At 40.4% G+C, this 22,245-nt stretch overlaps 2 protein-coding genes and 1 long non-coding RNA gene across 6 annotated transcripts; 2 read left to right on the top strand and 1 right to left on the bottom strand.

Annotated features, from left to right (window-relative positions):
* Nucleotides 1-230: 230 nt before the first annotated feature.
* Nucleotides 231-12,352, top strand: git2b (G protein-coupled receptor kinase interacting ArfGAP 2b). 2 transcript variants are annotated; one of them, XM_039676986.2, is made up of 20 exons: nt 231-461; nt 1,908-2,041; nt 2,956-3,068; nt 3,148-3,253; nt 3,342-3,428; nt 4,019-4,149; nt 4,229-4,323; nt 4,417-4,462; nt 4,647-4,698; nt 4,841-4,913; nt 5,008-5,105; nt 5,200-5,311; nt 5,387-5,529; nt 6,816-6,968; nt 7,050-7,259; nt 7,442-7,531; nt 8,313-8,395; nt 8,498-8,683; nt 10,775-10,838; nt 10,963-12,352. In XM_039676986.2, exons 1-20 carry the CDS (start codon nt 407-409, stop codon nt 11,140-11,142), a joined length of 2,211 nt encoding a protein of 736 aa, XP_039532920.2. In that variant the 5' UTR covers nt 231-406; the 3' UTR covers nt 11,143-12,352. The 2 variants fall into 2 exon arrangements, with proteins under 2 accessions (XP_039532920.2, XP_039532923.2); XM_039676989.2 differs by lacking the exon at nt 7,442-7,531.
* Nucleotides 12,353-12,612: 260 nt separating this feature from the next.
* Nucleotides 12,613-15,815, top strand: gltpb (glycolipid transfer protein b). 3 transcript variants are annotated; one of them, XM_039675962.2, is made up of 5 exons: nt 12,613-13,187; nt 13,876-13,934; nt 14,057-14,190; nt 15,136-15,298; nt 15,528-15,815. In XM_039675962.2, the coding sequence occupies exons 1-5, from the start codon at nt 13,085-13,087 to the stop codon at nt 15,708-15,710; spliced, it is 642 nt and encodes a 213-aa protein (XP_039531896.2). In that variant the 5' UTR covers nt 12,613-13,084; the 3' UTR covers nt 15,711-15,815. The 3 variants fall into 3 exon arrangements, with proteins under 3 accessions (XP_039531896.2, XP_039531897.2, XP_039531898.2); XM_039675963.2 differs by having other exon boundaries at nt 12,626-13,187; nt 15,148-15,298; XM_039675964.2 differs by lacking the exon at nt 12,613-13,187 and adding an exon at nt 13,206-13,621.
* A 401-nt stretch (nt 15,816-16,216) lies between these two features.
* LOC120481979 (uncharacterized) lies at nt 16,217-18,511 on the bottom strand. Its single transcript, XR_005623405.2, has 4 exons — nt 18,433-18,511; nt 18,231-18,299; nt 17,669-17,849; nt 16,217-16,848 (listed from the first exon to the last, which is right to left on the bottom strand). It is a non-coding gene; the product is annotated as an uncharacterized LOC120481979 (long non-coding RNA).
* Between the last annotated feature and the right edge of the window lie 3,734 nt (nt 18,512-22,245).

Below are 22,245 nucleotides of genomic sequence, written 5' to 3'. Positions count from 1 at the left end.
AGAGTTGGAGGGTAGTTTTATATGTTTATCTTTAGGGTCAGAAATTAACCAGGGGATAAACACACAGAAAGTGACAAATCCTTTCAAATGTCAAGTCCTCTTCCTTTCTCTAAATTGTGTTTATATAGTTAAAGTAGCTCAAGAGGGTATAACGAAAAGTAACACGACGCGACGAACCGGCACGCTATTGGTCAGTTGATAATAGGCGCGTTCAGCGCGTTCGGATCTGGTCGCGTCGCGTCGCGGTGTCCCGCCCATGACCGCTGATCTCCTCCTCTTCCAGGAAGTAAAAAAAGGCGTCAAATAAGGAGGAACAAGGGAAAACACATCCTCCCCACATCTGTCTCTCTCCCTCATTAATGTGTTAAGCACATTAATGCTTTAGATTGTCGTGTGAAGCGGCTGTATGATGTCCATTAGAGCGCGAAACAGAGAGGTCTGCGCAGACTGCAGCTCGACCGGTAAGACAAACAAAACAAACGCAAACAGACAAGACTGTGGCATCTTGCAGGGTTTTATTCAGACAGATGTTTATAAACTACATTTATTTGAGATTATTCTCAAGCCAACAGAGTAATAGCCCTAACGGATTACACGGATATTGGTTTCTGAATAAAACATAGCGCGGTAAAAGGACAGTCCCGATATTCCCATTGGAAAATACCGCTAACTGATGATGGCCAGGCCCTCGTTTTTAACAACTAATTATTACATTCAGATCAACCAATAAACTAGTCAAATGTTCTACTCTGAGGTAAAGACGGATCCTTAATTCAAGCAGGGAAGACCTAATAAATAAATATATACCATGGTAAGGTAACGTCAGCTAATAGTTTCCACCGAAATCCTAGTTTCTGTTTTCATAACGGTTATTGTTATTTATAAGAATAAAACACTGAACTTAAACACCTCCCTCCTTCCAAAAATGTCATAAAATATAGTGATAGACCAATTTGTGTTAAAATCAATGGCATTTAATTAAAAAAAAAAAAATTTTAGTCTATAATGAAATAACCGTTTATTCATTTATTTATTAAAAATTTTATGTATTTTTTATTTATTTATTTATTTATTTATTTATTTATTGCAGCCAAGATCTACACACATTATTTTTATTTCTAAGTGTTGTGGTAATAATATTCAGAACTGGTTATTTTGACACAAGAATAACTAAAAAAGAATTAATCTAACTTACAGTAAAAATACACTTAAATTCGATAATCATTATATTTAGGTATATATTATGTAGGCTAATCTGATATTATTATTATTATTATTTGCAGTAGGCAATTTATGTACTGTTGTTTTGTGATCTAACTGGTCTAAATGATCTACATTAGATTACCAGGATTTATCTGATTATGTTGTATGAATGCTGTAAAAAAATGTTGACGATGCATTAAATGCGTCACTGTTCCTCTTTTGCTTCACTGACAGTCGAACTGCAGGTCTGATGATCATGTTCTCCTGCATTATTTGAGATAATTCATGCTGCCGTGAACACTAGCACATCTGACCATCAGTGTAAAGAAGTCACATGCTCAGTGTCAAGGCCCGTTCACACCAAGAACGATAACCATAAAGAAAACAATAAAGATATAGTTCTAAAACTGTTCCCATTATTATATTAAAGAATAGTTGCGTAAACGCCACAGCTAAAACGATAATGGCACTGAGAAAGTGGAAGACAAGCACGCACGTAGAATAAACCGAACGATAACGTCCGCTGGTGTGGACACTAATATGGTTTTCTTTGGTCATCGTTGTTGGTGTTAATGGGCCTTTATACATTTGTCATAGATCTGCCAGGTGTTGGACAGTAGGAAGAATTGTGTAATGTCGAGATCTGCCTTTTGAGGGGAATTTGCAATACTTGAGTCACAAAGCTTTTCTTTTGTCTTTGTTAGATCCTCGTTGGGCCTCGATCAATCGGGGAGTTCTGGTGTGCGACGAGTGCTGCAGTATCCACCGCGGCCTGGGCCGCCACAGCTCTCAGGTCCGGCACCTGACCCAAACCGCCTGGCCCTCCTCACAGCTACAGGTGACGGCCCGTTCTGCTCGCTCGCATGTGGAGCCGCTTTGCTTTGCATGTTTCCTGAGGTTCATTGAAAGGAAATGAGGCATTGTATCTCAGTTCCTCAAACAGAAATAGACTGCAGTGGTCTGCGTGTTTTCTGTCGTCGGCCTCCTGCCCACACCGCGAGACAGTGCGCATGTCAGTGCCCCGATAACTCCCAAAAATCGGGTTCTTGAATGATCCTCTTGTCCTGGTTTACATGCAAACCAATAACCTGGTAATTAGGCCTGCACGATTAATCGCAGTGTCCATGTAATTAGTGTGATTTATCGCCATTTTGAAATTGCAAAGTCTGATTGTGTTTTTTATGCGCAGCTCCTCAATGATGGACGGCTCTTAAACGCTGCTCCGTGCTCCGTGCAACACCATCAAACATCTTTTAAAACATGTCCAACAAAAGACAATGACATGCTTTACTCAAAACTCACTTCTCCTTCTGTGAGATGATGGGGCTTCTTACACAGAATAAAGCAGTCGCGTATTTATGAGTAATGTTTAATCAACAGAGCGTTTCAATCTTCTGTTTATTCCGCTACAGCGATGATGGGGATTTCCTGGAATAATGTGCGTTATTGTACTTCTTTACTTAATGTCTCTGTGTTTGGTTTAAGGATTGGTTTACGCTTTAAGGAAGAGTTCACCCAAAAATTAAAATGATGTCATTGTTTATTGTTGCACTCAAGTTGTTCCAAACATTTATGAATTTCTTTCTTCTGTTGAACACGATATATTTTTTCATTGAAGTGTGTAGACACTGCTCATGTGTCTCGCTGACGTTGGAGTGCCTGAAACTCCATTGCAGCGTTTTATGCGTGTTCATTTCTGGTCAAGTGAAAGATAATGAAAGGTAAGCTAAAGTGTGTGGTGTTTGTCCATAGATGGTGAAATCCTTGTACAATAATGGAGCCAATTCAATCTGGGAACACAGCCTTCTGGATCCATCTTCCATCATGAGTGGAAAACGCAAAGCCAATCCTCAGGACAAAGTCCAGTGAGTGCCGTATATCGTGACATTTAGAGCCAAGCGAGTCTCTTAAACATGCTCACGTAATCATTTACTTTTCTCTCAGCCCTAACAAAACAGATTTCATAAAGGCTAAATATCAAATGTTGGCGTTTGTTCATCGAATGCCATGTAGAGAAGATGATAGTGTCACTGCCAAAGACCTCAGCAAGGTGAGACTGTTTCTTAATAAAAATGAATGACCTGGAGTGGACAAGATACCACAAAATAAACCATGAATTCACTCTTGTTTTTTTTTAGCAACTTCACTCCAGCGTGAGAACCGGCAATTTGGAAACGTGTCTGAGGCTGTTGTCGCTGGGCGCACAGGCGAACTTTTTCCACCCAGTAAGTTTCAAAGGCCATAAGGATATTGCTACATTTTTAAAATGCAAAAGTTCTAGTTTATGTAATATAAAAAATAGTGATCTACTCATGATGTGCAAATTAAGACGCAGCCGGATCATTTCCATAATGACCATCACAATCTTCCAAGAGCAGTGTGTGCTTCAATTAAGAAATGCTTTAAATAAGGGCGCAAATGATCAGTAAATTGACTTGCTCAAACCTTAGTAAATCACCTTGCCTGATTCATTCAAATACTCTCTTCCCATAAATCTTGTGTCTGAAAGGGAAACAAATGCAATAAGGTCATGCAGAAAAACAACTTTTTTCAGCACTAACTTTTCACTGCGTGTCTTTAGTAAATCCTGACAGTAGTGTTTTAACGCCAAAAGAGGGTTTGCGCTGGAGCGAGCTGTTGGCAAATCTGGCCCACTGATATCAGAACTCAATTTTCTGTGCTTTGCGTGGCATTATACCTGGATGCCCTCATGTCGATCCACCGCTAAAGTGGAATAAGATTAAATTATTTTGCTTTCTTTGCTATGTATTCCACGTGCACCATAGCAGGGGTTAAGCTCTATTGTCCCCGACAGGAGAAAGGAAATACTCCATTACATGTGGCAGCTAAAGCAGGCCAGCTGCTACAGGCCGAGCTGCTCACGGTTTACGGAGCCGATCCCGGAGCACAGGACAGTTCTGGGAAGACCCCTGTTGACTACGCCAGGTGAGAGAGATGCAGATTCGAGGGATCCGTACAAACATGTGATGTTTTATGTTCTGTTATCTGTTCTGTGTCACTGTAGGCAGGCAGGACACCAGGAGCTCGCAGACAGACTGGTGGAGATCCAGTTTGAGCTCACAGACAGACTAGCCTTCTATCTGTGCGGAAGAAAGCCAGGTCAGTCATCAGTGTCATCGACGTAATGACAGCACACCATGTACCTCAAAGGTTAGAGATCCTAGAAAGAAAATGGCTTCTTGTTTCCCTCAGATCATAAAAGCGGGCAACACTTTATAATTCCTCAGATAGCAGACAGGTAGGAGAAGCTCTCTTTTGATTCATGCTTGTATTTTATCAAAGTACTTAATTGCATAATTTGTTTCCGTTGCTGGCTTCATATGGATAAGAAGTGTGTAAGTATGGAAATGGCACTTGCTTTATTTCCTAGAGTAAGTTTGGATCAGATGATAATGGCTCTCTTCATTTTATTTTACGTACAGCAGTCTTGACCTGTCAGAACTGGCCAAAGCAGCAAAGAAGAAGCTTCAGTCTGTAAGTCGTACTGTAGTTTACTGTTTTTGTAAAGCTGAACCTTAGTGTGTCTCCATGCATGGAGGGGTTGCTCATTACATCTCTATTCCAACACCTAAAATGTGCCGTACACCGTAAAATGACCCCGCTGTGGTGCTTTCAGCTCAGCAATCACCAGTTTGAAGAACTAGCCATGGATGTGTACGATGAAGTGGACAGAAGGGAAACAGATGCAGGTTAGAGAAGCGTAATAGCCTGATATCTGTCCGCTTTTCTCTTAAAGTAGTGTATCCTAACATTTTAAATGGTGTCATTCTTTTGCTATTGTAGTCTGGCTTGCAACGCAGAACCACAGCACCTTGGTCACGGACACCACGGTGGTGCCTTTCCTCCCGGTCAACCCTGAATATTCTTCCACTAGGAATCAGGTATGTTGACACAGATGCGCTCACGCGTTTGTTAAAGGATTGAGTGGATTTGATCAGGTTTGGTTTCCCTCTGTTTGTGGTATTTATGTTGCAGGGGCGGCAGAAACTCGCCAGGTTCAATGCACACGAGTTTGCCACGCTGGTTATTGATATTTTAACTGATGCCAAACGCCGTCAGCAAGGAAATTCTCCTGATAATGTCAAAGGTGATGAAAGGTCTTGGGTTTGTCATGACCTGTATGATGCATAAAGTTCAACTTCCACCCTTTGTTTCTTCCCAGATAATGTGGAGTTAATTCTGAAGGACATCGGGAGCTGTCGTGGCAGTGAAAGTCCAGAGATGGACCAGCCTGATTATGACAGTGTGGCCTCAGATGAGGATACCGAGCAAGAACCAACATCTGGAAAAGACGAGAGGACCAAGGTAAATTGTTGAGTTTCTCTGGGTACGTAATAGTAATATTTCCCCAGGAACAATTGCGAATAACAATATTATTGTCATTTTATGACAATTGTATTTACCTTTGATTCTTATGAATATTTTGATACTGAAAACAAATTATATCGTGAGTAAATAAAACTTTTGCAAAGTAACAAAAAGCAGAAAAAACATCTTTGACATGTCAGACTTTTAAAGTACATAACAAAAAGGCAATTGTGTGGAGATTTTCCATCTACAGATGTCTGTCAGTAAAGTGGGTTGCACACGATTGCTGAAAACACCAACAGCCCGATGTCCATATGAACAAAAGCACAAATGTCTCAACAGGAAACCAGTATTTTTCTAGAGACATGTTTTTTAAAAGTTTGATTTCTTTCAGCGCCTAATGTGTCGTGTGTTAGACGGCTTACCAAACTGTTGTGTTTATTTAGATGATGTGGTAATCTGCGACCAGGACAGGGGGAATCGCATACCTAGGTTGGAAAAGGTCTTCGCGCTCCTAGCTAACGCTCCCTAACGCTTAATCTATCCAAGTGTGAATTTGGGAAAGCGACTGTTGCATACCTAGGAAAGCAAGTTGGTAAGGGACGGGTTCGACCCGTAGAGGCTAAAGTCGAGGCCATTTTAACTTTTTCAACCCCTACTACTAGGCGAGAGCTTAGACGTTGCCTAGGTATGGTTGGCTATTATTGTTGTTTTTGCCGACACTTCTCAGATGTCGTTGCGCCCTTAACTAAGTTGTGCAGTCCTGCAGTTCTTGAGCACTTAACAATAACACAAACACTTGAGCGCTGTGCTTATAAAGCCACGTTGTGCAGAGATGTATGTGGGGCAATCGCTTCTCGGGTCGACATTAACACACTGACAAAATTGTATTAAGAATTTAAAATATTTTTACACCACTTTTTAATGTGTGATTGTGTAAAGATGTTCACGAGATAAAAGGCATTTTTGTCATGTCCATGTACTGAATTCTTGTTCTTTAACTATGCCAAAATAAATTCAATTTCACATTCTAGGGCAACTTTAAAAAATGAAAGACATTGACAAAGACGAAAACTAAGGACATTTGCTCTATAATTTTATTTTATTTTAGTTCGTTTTGCAAACACGCATTACAGTTTTAGTTAGTTATCGTTTTTTTGTAATGCCTCGTTTTTATTTTTATTTCAGTTAACGACAATGTTTTTTTTTTTTCATCTAGTTTTCGTTAACGATTATAACCTTGATATAGTGTGTGGGATCAAAACTGTGATCTTTCTTATCAGAGCTCAGAGTCCTCAGACTTGTCGGACAGCCCGATCACCGTTCAGGAGTTCATGGAAGTGAAAAGTGCCCTCAATGCCTCTGAAGCAAAGATCCAGCAGCTCCTCAAGGTCAACTGCCATCTCAGTGAGGAGTTGAGACTCATGCAAAGCAAGGTGAGAGGTCCGATCGCAGTCCGACGCTCCATCCCTGCCGTAGCTGAAAGTGTCTGACTCGGCTTAGTGTCTTGATTTCAGCTGAACTCCCTCCAGAATGAGAACAGCTCTCTGAAATGGCAAACCCCAAACAGTTTGGCAAGGTCGCAGGACCTCCCGCAGAGGGCAGCTCCACGCGGCTGTAGGGCCATGTCCATGTACGAGACTGGTTCAGGTCCGAGGCAGTACCACCCTAGAGGAGAGACCGTCCACCCGGACACAACTCTGACGCTTCAACCACTGCCATCTAATGCAAGTACAAACCGAACCAAAGCCAGAGTTGGTTTTGGTGTTCCCGTTTCATTATTTCCTTTGGTTTTAACTCAGTTGGTAACCCAGTGAATCATCACTTCAGGTATGATTTGATAACCCCTTCTTCTCTTTTTGTGCATTCATAATAAAAAAAAAAAAAACATAATCTGAACCCTTTCTAGATTGGGAAGGGTCCCTCGGTGACTGCCTTCTCCTCCCTTCCCACGTTCCCCTCAACTCTGTCCTGGTCCTGGGATGAGATAAGCCAAAGGGTGAAGTACCTGCTCAGTGAACAGGCTGTTGGAAGGGCTTATCCTCTACCTGTCCCCCGTTCACTCAGTGCATGAATCAGTCCAACCACTGGACAACGTGTTCCTCAGCTGGATTACTAACTTTAAACCGTACGCAGCGAGAGACGCCAGGCATTAACATTACTGACCGCTCTGCTTGATCTGTGAAGCAGTCACTGGCTCTCTGATCTCTCACACCTGAAACATACTCTATGCAAGTACGTGAATGCTAACGCTTCTAGCTACACAAGTTTGATGCCGGCCATCGTTTGAAATGGATCAGAATGCAATCCGTGCTTTTTTTGTGCAGATGCTTTTATCCAAAGTGACTTAGATTGCATTGAAGTTATACCTTTTATCGGTTCATGCGTGACCTGGGAATTGAACCCATGAAATTGGCACTGCTGGTGGAGAAACAGCTTGAGTGAGTTAAATTTAGTGTAACGTGTTTATAGATGGCTACCTGAATAGCAGTCCCCGGCAGATGTTTGAAAGTAACTCTATCGCCCCCTTGAGTCTCGAGGGCTTGTTACTGTATTGTTAACGAGGGAACGCGTTAAGCGTTTACAACGTGTTAGCCAAGCGTCTGCATTTGACTGCTAGCGCAAAGTATGTTTCTGGCCTTACTTCACAGCTCTGTTATGCTGATGTTTCGATTCTACACCAAAAGCATGATTGTTTGCTGTCTCTTCAAGCTTTGAGTGAGCACCAGTTGTCAGTAACAGGTTGCATCCCGCTCACTGTGACTCGACTCCTGTTACAGGGATCCACCTCGGACGCCCAGAGCGGCGTGCCCGAAAGTGACTATGATGATGCACTGAACCACATCGAGATGGATGAACCCGGGTTTGTCTTTTCACCTTTTTTGCTTTGAAAATAAATAATTAAATAAGTAACTTGTGAACGTATTTATTTTTGAACCGTGCATGCTTTCCACCTTCCCCACAGGCCAACACTGAGTACGTTCTCCAGGGCGAGCGGTTGGCTGGGTGACGGTACACAATCAGAAAACCTGTCTGAGAGCGAGTGTGATTCGACTCTGCCGTGCACAGAGGACGTCATCAGCAAAACAGAGCTGATCACCAAGAACATCCAGGAATTACTCCGAGCTGCACAGGAAAATAAACATGAGGGGTAAGAAAATGTGTCTGGCCTTGGTGTGGTGACAGCCTGCGTAAGGGTTGGTGCTGTGAAAGGACCCATTCTCCAGTCGGAGACTTCAGTGGCTCAGCCCTGGTGACACAGTGTCTCTTTTGTCTGTTAAGCAAGTGATGGAATTGTGTCAACACAGCTGGGATATAACCACACATGGCCATGTTGGACGGATCCACAAATGGCTTATCTGAGAGTACGGCATGCAGTGTGTTCTGTCTTCACATAAGTATCAGGAACAGTCATTTGAATCCAATATTCTGATCACTGGGAGCCTTTGTTGTTCAGCTTGCGCTGGCATTCGGTCTCAGGTCTGTGATGATCATTATGCAGTCATGGGAGAATGATACCATAGGTTAGCATTTCTGCTCTTTGGCTGTCCCTTCACAGTGCTAATGTGCAGTCGCATGTGGCCACTGTGGTTTGGGGAGTTTTTTTGTTGTCGTTTTTTTTACCATCATGAAGCACTAATTATCAAAAAGGTCTTTTCATACCGTTGTTTTAAACCTGTATTTGTAAATGAAAAGGGTATTTAAAGGGCATTAAGATTTCCATTGTTAGAACCCCAGTTATACTCGTACAATGACGCAGAAATCTTCATTTTACGTCACTGTAGGAGGAAGTGTAAGAGGGGGGATTTCTGGAAAGACTACAAGCACTAGTTCCCACCCTTTCAAACCCGCCCATGGGGGGTTGGGCCTAATGCGCTGACAGACCAATCACAGATCAGTGCCAGTGCATTTGATTTCTCCAGCAGAAACTTTTTGATTGCATTATGGGTAGGGTCGGGTACCGAAACGCGGTGCTAACAGGGAACCGGTTCTGATGTGAACGGTAATAACCAGACCAAACAAGAATGAATATTTCAGTGCCTGAGTCTCTGTGTCATGAGGCGCACACACACAAAGGGTGCGTTCCATTCGACAGGGTCCCTACGCAGAGTTCACTGCTCCCTACTCCCTGAACACGGTATATCAGTTGAAGTGGACTTCACTGACTTCCTGTGAAGTGATGTATCGATGTCCCCTTATTCCCTATGGCGTTTGCAGTGCCCTTCGAACTGAACATGTTCGTTCCCTTCGAATTGGAATCTCACTTAAGATGGCGAAATACCCTGTGAAGTCCACTTCGCAGTCCACTTACGGTCGAATGGAACGCACCTAAAGTCTCTCGCTCTGTCCCTCGTGCGCGCACTATACGGCGGGGAGCACAGTCGCTTCTGTCTCGCATGCGCACTCTTGCTCGCTCGCTCTAGATTCGGGAGATTTGAACTAATTTGCGGCATCGGAGCCGTTATCGATATGCGGGAGACTCGTCTGATAGCGAGGGGATTACTGAAGATGCCGAAGACTAAACGCTCCAAGGTTCGGCTGCACTTCACGTGTAAAATTATGCGTCAGACCAAGTGTGGCGATTGTCTGAACGAAGCCCATATAGAATCACGCCAACCCATCGGCCTCAACGCTCTTACGTCGTCATATTATATTAGCGCGCATTATCTGATTTCATTGTGCGAAATGATTTCCAGGCGGTAGCGTAGAGTGGAGCTCAACTCTAGTCTACAGTGATGGGCGGAGTAGTGGGAGTGGCCTGCGGAGCTGAGCTTTGCAATGCACTATGGGGATTGTTGTCTACAATCCACAAGCACTAAAAAGTAATTTTCTGCCATTTACCGGCCAGGAAGGACCCAAATGAGAAATATATGATACTATTCTAATACGTATATGACCTACTTTCAATACATATTCATGTGTCCACCGGTGGAATTACCCTTTAAAGTGTGTCTTTATTTGAGGTAGTGTGACGGAAGAAGCTTCCAGTATGAGACAACAGTACACAGATTGTAAAAAAAAAAAATAATAATAATAAAGATATATGAATAAGATACACATGTATATATAAATAAACAAGAAAATACTTTTTTTATGTACAGTAAAGTAGAAGAGTATATTTAGTTCTACTTCCCCAAGTTTTTATATTAAAATGTAGTATTTTAATCATGATAATTTTAAATGCCAGTTCATCTAATCTGAGAATAAGAAATGCATTTTCCATTGTCTTTTTTTGTCCAAGTTTTGTCCTGTGTTCGGAGAGAATTCTTGTAGCAGTGACAGAAATGGCTACCCTATTCCCGAAGGTAAGCCTAGAGCTAATGTGGAAACTTTGCCGTAGTGGAGAATATCTAACCCTTATTTATTGCGTCTGCATCCACACCAAGCACTAAAGAGTTAATACGGCTCTGAAATTGTCTCCCATCACAGAGGCCGTCCTCCGAGACCGTTCGCGGATCCTTGCGCCTCTTGACCTCCAGTGCCAGCCGTCTTCAGGGCGAATGTCAGAAGGTCACACCGCACGATTCCCAGCAGGTTATTCAGTGTGCCTACGACATCGCCAAGGCGGCCAAACAGCTCGTTACGGTGACTACCAAAGACAGTAACTGAGTCGCTGAGCTCCATGTACACTTTGCTATTATTATCTTGTCCAGTATTATTGATCAAATTGTTTTTTTTTTTACGTTTACTCTGACATAACGTTCGGGGCGCTAAGCCTCGATCATCAGCAGCCTAATTTGTTTTATTTTTTCAAAGCTTTACTGTGCCGTTTTATAATGTAAACTAATATTTGTTTTGCTTCCCATGGTGCTAATGAGCTGATTGGACATATCTGTAGTGCTCTCGTTTGTGGATGAACAGAACATGGCCTTTACTCATTTCCTAACTGCACATTTCAAGTATACCATGTACAAAGTTTAAGTGAGAGACAACTGAAAATCATAAACGGCTATTATTGCTGAAATTCAGCTGGCGTATAGGAAGTATTTCTGTCTTGAAAACCAACTCACTCTAAATGTGCCCGTGATGTAGAGGTCAGGACACACAATGCCTCATTCCTTGTGCAATAAATACCTTTAGCCTCGCTGCAAAACCCTTCCTGACCCGTCCTGGTGTTGCCTTGTATGAAGTAATTCAGAGTGTGTAGTCTTACTTATCATGGAGTGCTTTAGTGTGTGAGCTGTTATACCTCATTTGTGTGTATGCTTGGGTGTCTTAAATACATCACTCACACACATGCAGACACATCACCCTCTTCTTATGATTTTAAAATGTCATGTTTGTTTTCGCCATAAAAAATTTTCATTCATTTGTGCCTAACCCTTATCCAGTTCAAATGACTGTCCCTTTGCAGCTTTTCCATCCGAATGTCAGTGTTTATTCATAAATAACTGTAAAACGAAATGCTTTTACTATGAATTCACTTTGTCTGATGTTTTAGGGATGCTCTTGTGTGTCCAAAGGATGTGTTCATGTGGTTCCTTGTCTGAAATACTACAAATAACACACACAATTGCCTAACGGCCACCAGCTGCTGTGTTAGTGATTCCGGCATTCTGTGGCATCGCTTTGAATTATTCAGTACATTGTATTATATTTATATACAAGTTATAAATGTAAGCTGCTGGTTGTCAGTTATGTATGCAACTAATCTGGTGCGAGTTTGTCCTCTTTCCTGCTCCAGTCGCTGGCGGATGTGATGTGTACACACCTGCTCAGTTTGGAAGGACACATCGGCCTTCATATGGGATTTGCATCTCGCAGTTGATGCTGCTTCACAATCTTGTTACTAAATATAATAAATTTTAATTGTACTCAAGCTACCGTTTGTCTTTTTTTAAATGCACGTTCATTAATTAGGCCTATTTGCATGTACTGTAGAATGACGTCAAAAACTTAAAAGAATAGTTTACCCCCCAAAGCTGAAATTCTCGAGTTTTACTCACCCTCAAGTTCTTTCTAACCTGTATACATTTATTCTGCTGATCACAAAAGGGGATATTTCAAAGAAAATGTGGAAACAAACAGTTGATGTGCCCCATTGACTTCCATGGTATTCTTTCCCCATAGAAAGTAATTAGAGCCCATCAACTGTTTGGTCACTGACTGTCTTCAAAATATATTTTATGTTCAGCAGAAGAAAGAAATTCATACAGGTTTGGAACAATTTGTGGGCGAGTAAATGACAGAATGTTTAATGAACTATCCTTTCAAGCTGCTCTGTTGTGCTAAATTGCCTAAAATTGCGCTAAAAGGTGGGTCTATAGATAAGGTTGTAAGTGTTTTAAGCTTATAACTGGATATAACCCATTGAATTATTTAGAAGTAGCATGTAGCTTGGCATTTGTCTGCAGGAAGGGTATTTAAAATGCGGTCATGATTAATTCACGCTGTGGCCTCGCTTCGGGTTTGCTTCAGTCGGTCAGTAACTCTGCCTCACCTGTTGAATATATTTTCCAAGACATTCCGGAAGAATTTAAATTAGAAACTAACGCAGGCGAACCGCTGACAGTTGAAAAAAAAGCAGCTAGCATTATTTCCATGTTTTGTGATGGCACTTTTGCTGGATCAGCAGTTTGCGCCGCTGCCAGACACCAACGACATCGACACCAAAACATTTCTGGAGTCGGTTTCGCATCTGCCACAGTTTTTCGGTGAGTCCTAACTTGTACGTGTGACTTAATTATGCGAAGTTACAAAAAATATATGAGAATTTTGGTGAGCGAGCATAAGAGATATCTTAAGGCCTATATATTAAATAGTCTACCGAAGTTGATTTAAGAATCATACTGTTGGGAAACACAATGAAAGCAATTTTGGACATTCGATCTTTCTCTCCCCGATATTTCCTTTCACATTTGACATTTCAGTTCGACTTTTTAATGTCTGAATTGTCCAAACTTGTGTTATAAACAACAAGGGGATCATTAAACATTGAACGCCGTGGACAAAACAGAACTGATACTCTTTACGCAGCGCGGGTGAATACCTCCTTTAACCACACGGTGGCGCCAAAATACCATGCGCTTTTATCACTGTTCCAGCGTCAGAAATAGCCTAGGCAAAAATGCCTGTGATCAGAATATGGGTACGTACAATAAATGTTGTTTCAGTGAATTACTGTTATTAAACGTTTGATATATTTCATAAAATTTTATTCTAGACTTGTCTAGTTTTAGTATCCTAGTTAGTAGCCTACAGTTTAAGTACCCTAGTTTTGGATAGTTTTAACAGTTTGTTTACCAGATGGCTACAATTTTCTTGGTACCATAAACAGACATTTGGAACCAATTGTATGATGTCAGGATTAGTTATAATGTGTTTTATAAAATTACATTGCAGATTGCCTGGGTTCCAAGGTTTTCGCACCAATTAAGGCTGACATAAATGGAAACATCACAGTAAGTCTCAGGGCTAAGCTAGTATGTGTTAATTAGTCAGTTTTTAAGGAAGCTTCCTATATCAAATACCTTTGAAAATGTATTTTATGAGTGTTTTCTGAATGCTTCCCAATTCTCACTAGAAAATCAAAGCTGTCTATGACTCAGATCCAGTGAAGTATGAGACTCTTCAGCAGATTCTGCTAACTGAGAAAAGCATCTATGGCTCAGAGTGGCCTAAAGTCGGAGCCACGCTGGCGCTTATGTGGTTAAAGAGGTAATCTGTTCCCTTAGTCACACTTTCTGCATGTCCTTCTAGTTCTTCTGATTTTATATCTAATACAACAAATCACATTAATAGAAACTAGAGCTGCACAATTCTAAATTAAATGAAGATCTGATTTTTGTAGGCTATTAAAATAGACCACAGTTCTGAAGGAAAATGTTTATTTATGTGATTTAGAAAACCTGAACTTTACTAAGCAAAATGTATTTTATTTCAGGTATTGAAAAATGTTTTTATTATTTTATTTATAAAATGCAATTGACAAAATGTAACATTGTGAAATATGTAACTATCTAGCGGCACATCAATAACTCTTGCTGATACCATAGAAATTAACGACAAATCCTGTAAACGTAATCATACCTGTCCTGCAATCGCCCGTGACTTCTCTTATAAAACAGAAAAGCAAGCTTTAAAAGCAAACATGTTAAAGATTAGCCAGTGGACTGTCGATTCGGTAAATAAGCAGTTTTCCCAGTTTGGGTCACTGTTGTGAAAGCAGACTGGACGTGAAAGCTTTTTAAAAGTCGGAATCTCGTAATCACAGCAGTTTCTACATGACGTGAACGCACCTAAAGTTGGTCATTGGTGAACTGTGAATCATTGTCTGGGAACAGTCATCAGTACCTGAGCTCGTACAGTGAGTTAAATCCAATGCGTTGTTGTAGTGCTTTTATTGCCCAAGCCTGTTTGGATTCTAAGAGTCGATTCGAAAGATTTCATTACTCGTGTCAATCACAGTGCAGATCACCAACATAACCCTACTAAAGATACTAACCCCTGAACATTCCCTACACCCTAACCTTAAACTGGTTTGGAGAGGAAAACATGTCCACTACGTAGCGGATTTAATGTGTTAAATGTGCAGCTCTAATAAATATATACTATGTATGTGCAATTTCTGATTTTTCATAAATTGTTTGACGATATCACCAGTGTTTTCCTCAGAGGTCTGCGGTTCATTCAGGTTTTACTGCAAAGTCTAGTGGATGGGGAGAGAGATGAGGACAATCCCAATCTTATCCGCATCAATATCACTAAAGCTTATGACCGAGCCCTCAAGAGGTATCACGGCTGGATTGTCCAGAACGTTTTCAAGGTGGGTGTTTTCTGTAACTGTGTGCATGATGTCATTGAGCTGTGCATGTAATGAGGCCTGGAAAACTCTTGTAAAGGAAATGATCTTGTAAACATACTTTTAAAAATCCAGTGATCATAATCATGGAAATTTGGATGGAATTTGATTAGTTGAGAAATGTGGGTCGTCTGTAATAACGAATCGCTTTGTTATTGAGACACTGATTGCTTTTTGTTTGGTTTGGCTGCAGGCCGCCCAATACGCTGCGCCATGCAGGTCCGATTTCCTTAAAGCTTTATCCAAGGATCAAGAAGTTTCCGAGGAGGAATGCTTAAGGAAAGTTTGTCAGTTCTTGATAAACTTCACTGCAACTGTAGATGCCATTTATGAAATGTATTCTGCAATGAATGCTGAACTGGACTACTTAGTTTGAAACATCCTTTAAAGATGAAGCAGTACAGTGTATTCCTCTTTAATTCTGCACAGTTTTCATACTCTATATGATACATGTTCAAAGGCCTGTTCACACCAGGAAAAAGGCTGAGAGAAAATAATAATGATGCTCCTGACCCTGGCAGAAGAGCTGACCCTTGGGTTGAATGTGAATTGGCCTGTTGTGAAGGCCATCCCTGGGTTCAGCTCTTCCAGACCCACATCAGGGACCAGTAGCAGCAACACCTTCATCACTGGGAAATGAGATTTAAATTATCTTTGTACACTGGGAAATAATTTGTTGCTGCTTTAAATGAAGTAGACCTATAATCCAAATTGGCTGGTTTAGTCATTTCAACTGTTAAATCTCGAGTAATGATAAATTGCTTTGTCTTGTGAAAGTAAAAACTGATAAACTTATCATGATAAACTTAAAAAATATTTTGCCATGAGTTATCAATCACATTGCACTGGAGAGTGAAGAAAAGAAGAAAAGAGTGAAGAAAAGAAAAGAACTTATGGCTTTAATTGATTTCTACAGTATTATTTCTGACAGGAGTCCACATGTACAGAAGAGTCTGCACACAGCAGTGATACAGGGGTGGGCAGTGTAGAGACAACTTTTCCTTTTTATTTGTTGCATGAGGCGTGTGTGACACAAACGACACCGGGTGAAACTCGTCCCTATATGAGTCTTCAACAGAAAATAGAGTATTTTGAAAAAACAAAAACCAGGGGAGAAATAGAACTTGACTAAAAAAAAGAATTGCACTAGAAATAGAGTTGCTTCAAAATAAAGTACTATTGCGGACCTTGCATAATATCTCTTTTAAAAATATGACGGAATAACTTTCTTTACAAAGAGCTATTGAAATAAAACTCTTAAGTTTTGCAAATTTGTCTTGTCTTTTATTTTAGGCTTAATTAAACATTTTTTTTCTTTTTCTGATGTTGGCAGTGTTGTGTAATATGGCACATGCAATGGCACAGGCCCTGTCAGGTGCAACCCTCAGGCTTTTTAGACCCTGAAATCTTCCCTTTAGTTGGCCAAAGCTCATGTCATTGTGTGCCCTTGTCCTAGAGCTGCATTGTAACTGGTCTGGGGTTTGGGTCTCCATGCAGGATCCTGTTGTAATCACCTGCATAATGGAAAAATGGAGTTCTCAGCATAAGTGTATGTAATACTGTGAGTTTGATATTTATAATTTTCCTTACCACGTTCAAATAATGTTCATAAATGTGAATCTCTTAAAATTCTTGAGTCATGCACATATCCTGGCCATTTTGCTTTCACACTGATTTGTGATGTGGAACATCTAAGATATTTTACTCAGTCAACTGCCTTTTAAAAAAAATGAAAATTACTTATCTGGAATATTAAAAATTGTAACAGTAACTTGGCTGCACATTTACATTGTAAGACCCCTTTCTGCTCACAAAATCCCTTCATTGAGGCCTTGATGGGAACATGTGTGCGGTCTACAGTGTATGACACCAATCACGTAAATTAAGCCTGAGGGACTGTTAGTCATAATCGGCATGGTCATCATGATTGCATTATCTTCATTAAAAATTGTAATATACCCAAAGTTGGCAAAAAAAAAAAAAAACGAAGAGCACTAGGTGAACTTTGAGAATGGCACGACAGAAAGCTTATCAAGTTCTCCGCATCTCCAATAGTGTAAAGGAAGCCACATGCAAAGAATTTCAGGGCAATGCAAACATTTTGTGCTGTTGTTGAAGCCCGACATCGGATCAAACATTAATGTGCATTTCCAACAAAATAATAATGTATAAACGACACCCTCACGACAATCGTTTCACGAGAAAATAAAAATCTCAGAAATTAGGCTACACTATCGTGCTGCACTAAAGGACTAACCCTAACCCATATCAGCTGCGATCTAATCCTGCTAACATGAAATAAGCCTGATCACGAGCAGGTTCAAGCTGACGGACCTGTTGCTGTGACAGCAAGTCCAGGATGAGTGTCAAAGAACCAAACCATCCAAGATCATGGCAAATCGCCAGCAATCAAATCCAGCTAACCGAGTTAGCGACGTACGAAGAACGGGCCCAGCAGACTGTCACACCCAACAAACCCGAACCTCCACCACAGGAGTCCTCCATCCAGCCGCCACTGAAACACAAACACAGCGAAGACAGATCAGCAGCCCGTCACACTGTAAAGGCTCTCACACCATTTGGGGACATTTCATATTCAACAATACATATATTCTGTGTTGTATTATTTTCATGTTATCACTGTGAAGCTGCTTTGATACAATCTGTATTGTAAAAAGTGGTTTATAAATAAATGTGACTTGACTTGAGCCAACAAACCCTAAGCCCAACCCTTTCTCACAAATAGAATTGGATTAATAATCAAAATCTCAGCTCCTCAACAAGATATGTTGAATGCTTTCTGTGTTACAGTTCATCCCAAACACATTATAGATTTAGAATTATGATCAAACATCCATTTATAAAAGAATGTAATTAAAAGAAAGTTCCAACCTACCTTTCATATGAATCCTGGCAGAGAAATCTCACGGCAGACGAGCAGATCTGGAGACATCATCACATCAGCCTGACTCAATGGAAAAGATAAAAATAGTAGATAAAATACTCCCTTTTTACATGAATCAGATTATGGATCTTTATCAATTTTAACATGAACACAATAGTATATTTTTGTAGAGTCTATTTGTAACATCTCTTACTTCACAATTGAATTAAAACAGAAACTCAGCCAATGCGACAGGTTGCAAGAACCAGAGGAAAAACCTGAGCAGCTTCTGGAATGAGCTTTTATATCTGTGCTGAGGTGCATGTTGGGAACTGGGAGAAACCAAGTGTAGAAGATGAAGGGGAATGTTTGTTCAAAAATGTAACAGTTTTTCAATGAGGAAACATGTATTCATGGTTTTTTAAATAATAATTTGTGAATTAGGCCATGTACAGAAAGTGTATTATATTGAGATTTGGTGGTTTGTTGAATTGTATTCCTTGTTGTTTGTGTTCCTGTCAGTGGTTTTGCCCATAAGTATAAAGGCCCACAGGATGAACCTGCAAGATTTCCAGTCTGGGATGTAGTTTGGAGAGGGAAGACTGAACTGAACTGAACTGAACTGAACTGAACTGAACTGAACTGAACGTAAGATAGTTATTTTTATTTTTGGTTATTTTTCACTTGTACTTAATTGGTGTTGTAGATCTCTACCCTTTCTGTATATTTGTATTTTCATTATTTAAACTTTAATGCAGTACAAATGTAGTGATTGTAAACCAAGGTTTTCTGAAGCATTTTTAGGCTTTCATCAAACTGAGCCACTCCTTGATCCCAGTTTCACCGTCTTCATTAACACAACACAGCTGAACCAAATGAACTGGTTTCGTTCTCTCCCAGTTAGTTACTATGGTTACTGTCGTTGGGTTAATTTACCCCAGCTGTGTCTCGTTTCCTTGATCTGTTCTCTGTGTATTTAAGCCCTCTGTTTCTCCCTGGTCGTTGGCTTGCATTACTTTAAGGTCTAGTTGATGTGTGTGGTTCTCCTCGTGGATTCTGCTGGTCACTGGTCCATTAAAGTCTCCTGAAGTTATCTCCATCGTCGGGCGCTTTAATACATCCACCATTTTGTAAGTGACATTTATGAGCACATCTTTTATTGACCGTTCTACACTTAATTTGGATTTAATATTTAAGTGTTTTAAAATATTTCACTTTATCTGCTTTCACACAGATTTTTGGATTTTTTTTTAATTATTATTGTTTCTTTAATTTGGTGTATCATGTTAACTGTTCTGTTTCCTCTGTAGATCTGAGATGTAAATGAGTCTGATGTGAATTCTCACTGAGATCGGATCGTTCGTGTGGTTAGTTGATGGCCAACGATCCGTTTACAATCTGTCCTGTGTTTTTTAAACACCTGTATTCCAGATATACCCTCTGTTGATCTAATAAATTAACTTAAATTGATTATTTTGCTCCAGTGAGCTCTTGATTGGAATGAGTACTGCATGTGTGTGTGTGATCTGATGATTTGTGTTTTTGCAGGAGCTGTTTAGGGATATAAAGGCATCTGAGTGAGTCAGAGTTCAGATACAGAGGGTCACCACATGTAGTGAGCGGTGAAGTTCAGGTGAGATCCATTCATCAATGTGCACCCTAAATAACTTAAAGAATGACATGTTCACTGATGACCGCTTGTTGATGTCAATTTGTTAACTTGCCTATTTTGCCAACATAATCAATACTATACTTTGTGATTTGCTGTTTAAATGCTTGTCTGTTGTAAGTGTTTCTCAGGACCTCCACATGCTCTTAAATGGAGGATTAGCAGATCCTCTGCATATCTTCTGAAGCCCTCCTTGTGTGGAGCCGTGGGACTTATTCTTGCTCCTGTGTGCTCTTCTCTACACTTCATGTTCTATTAAACCTTTTCTTTTGCACACTGTTTTAACCCTAATATTATGTAAATAAACTTATTTTGGATGCAATTAATCATGATTTATCGTTTCACAGCCTTAGATTAGATTACACAGCCCTATGTGAATTGACTTAATTATTGTACTTCCTTATTTATGTAGTGAAGATGATTATTGACAAGTGTGTGAAACAAAGAAACTGGCTTAATTACACTAATTGTAAAAAAATAAAAAGTGCAGGCATTGTATATTTAAGGGTTGAAACTCCACATGTCCAACTTCTTAAACAAATGTTACTGTTGAGAGTTTGTGTATTTGTACACGAATGCCATGTTCCTTCTCAGCAAGCCGGCACTGCTAATCTACACTACATGAATGCCTTTTTTATTTTTATCTTTATAAAGCTCTATGATTAATTTCCTTTGTACAACACCATAGTCCTGAAATTGCTTCTTTTGTATATATGCCTTCACTTCATCTCATGTATCCAATTTAAGACTTGTTTGTTTATTGGTACAGTGGCCAATACTTTTATTTACAATTTTGTATTTGTGCATTTACCTATCGTTTGTGTATTTTATTCCTTTCTCTTGTCTTTGCTTTTTTTTGTCTAAGCCCATTGTTTTTTGTTTGATTTAATGTCTTCCATCAATCTTTCATTTATGCTCTTTTAATTATTAGCAATTATGCTGTTCTATGTTCCTGTCCAATTGACTATCATGCCGATTCCTATTTTTCTAAAACTGTTCTTTTTTTGTATTGAAATGTAATGCATCAAATGTTTTGTCTTTACTGTTTGTGTATTTTGTATTTATGCACTTTTTTATGTTTTATTCTCTGCCTGTCTTCTGTATGTTAGCATTAGTGGCTGATCTTCTATGCCCATTTTCTGCTTTGTGACTCATATTATATTACGCATCTTTCACTTGTTTCTTACATTTTCTGTCTACCTTTCATGTCATTGTTTGCCCCTTCTTGTATTGTAAAGCTTTGTATGCAAGTTTGACTTATGTCACAGGTCTTATGTCACAGGTCAGGGCGGGCCAACCTGCTTGCACTCATCCCTGAGACCCGTACCACCCTTGGGGAGTCGGACAGAGCAAGGAGGACAGACGACAAGATTTGGGTAAAACAATATTTTTCATTGATAAATTTAACTAGGGGGAATGCAGGGTCGGGGTGCTCTGATGGCAACTTCACTGGGAAGCAGTCAGGTGATTACACGACACTTAATTCCTCTTGCAGGCCGGTGATCACGAAGCTTGCTGCAGGAGGGTTTCAGGCTGGAGGTCTTCACTGCAAACCAGTCAGGTGAGTACGATCACGGAGTCCTCTTCTCTCAAAGGGCTAGCAGTCACAGAGCTTACAGCAGGGGGTCTCCACTGCAAAGCAGACAGGTGAGCATACAGGTACGCAATACTCTTCTTTAAGTGACTGAGGGAGAACTTGCAGCTGGAGGTTTCACTGCAAAGCAGTCAGGTGAGTATACAATCACGGAGTCCTCTTCTCTCAAATGGTTAGCAGTCACAGAGCTTACAGCAGGGGGTCTCCACTGCAAAGCAGTCAGGTGAGTATACAATCACGGAGTCCTCTTCTCTCAAAGGGCTAGCAGACACAGAGCTTACAGCAGGGGGTCTCCACTGCAAAGCAGTCAGGTGAGCATACAGGTACGCAATACTCTTCTTTAAGTGACTGAGGGAGAACTTTCAGCTGGAGGTTTCACTGCAAAGCAGTCAGGTGAGTGTACAATCACGGAGTCCTCTTCTCTCAAAGGGCTAGCAGTCACAGAGCTTACAGCAGGGGGTCTCCACTGCAAAGCAGTCAGGTGAGTGTACAGGTACGTAACACTCTTCTTTAAGTGACGGAGAACTTATGGCTGGAGGTTTCAGACATGTAAGCCTTGTAAAGGTTTGTGTTTGTTGCTCCGTCTAATTGATTCATCAATCCTTGATTTTCTTCTTTACCACTCATTTGTAATCAAGCACCTTATATTTTTATAACATGTGAACTTATCCTCGATACTATACCTTATAAAAAACAATTGGATTGCTTTATCGCTACTTGGATCCAATTTTCTAAATCTCGGCTACTAGCCTTTAGCCTGCTAG

This window comes from Pimephales promelas, chromosome 23 (genome assembly GCF_988280905.1).
Source record: "Pimephales promelas chromosome 23, fPimPro1.hap1.1, whole genome shotgun sequence".
Classification (NCBI taxonomy): Eukaryota; Metazoa; Chordata; class Actinopteri; order Cypriniformes; family Leuciscidae; genus Pimephales; species Pimephales promelas.
This window is presented reverse-complemented; position numbering and strand designations above follow the sequence as displayed.

Bases quoted from the DNA above. Each gene is read 5' to 3' on its own strand.
- git2b (XM_039676986.2), top strand. From the start codon at position 407: ATGATGTCCATTAGAGCGCGAAACAGAGAGGTCTGCGCAGACTGCAGC. The intron at 4,463-4,646 runs GTAGGAGAAGCT...TTTTACGTACAG, and splicing joins ATTCCTCAGATAGCAGACAG to CAGTCTTGACCTGTCAGAAC. The intron at 4,699-4,840 runs GTAAGTCGTACT...TGGTGCTTTCAG, and splicing joins CAAAGAAGAAGCTTCAGTCT to CTCAGCAATCACCAGTTTGA.
- gltpb (XM_039675962.2), top strand. From the start codon at position 13,085: ATGGCACTTTTGCTGGATCAGCAGTTTGCGCCGCTGCCAGACACCAAC. The intron at 13,188-13,875 runs GTGAGTCCTAAC...ATTACATTGCAG, and splicing joins GCATCTGCCACAGTTTTTCG to ATTGCCTGGGTTCCAAGGTT. The intron at 14,191-15,135 runs GTAATCTGTTCC...CGATATCACCAG, and splicing joins GCGCTTATGTGGTTAAAGAG to TGTTTTCCTCAGAGGTCTGC.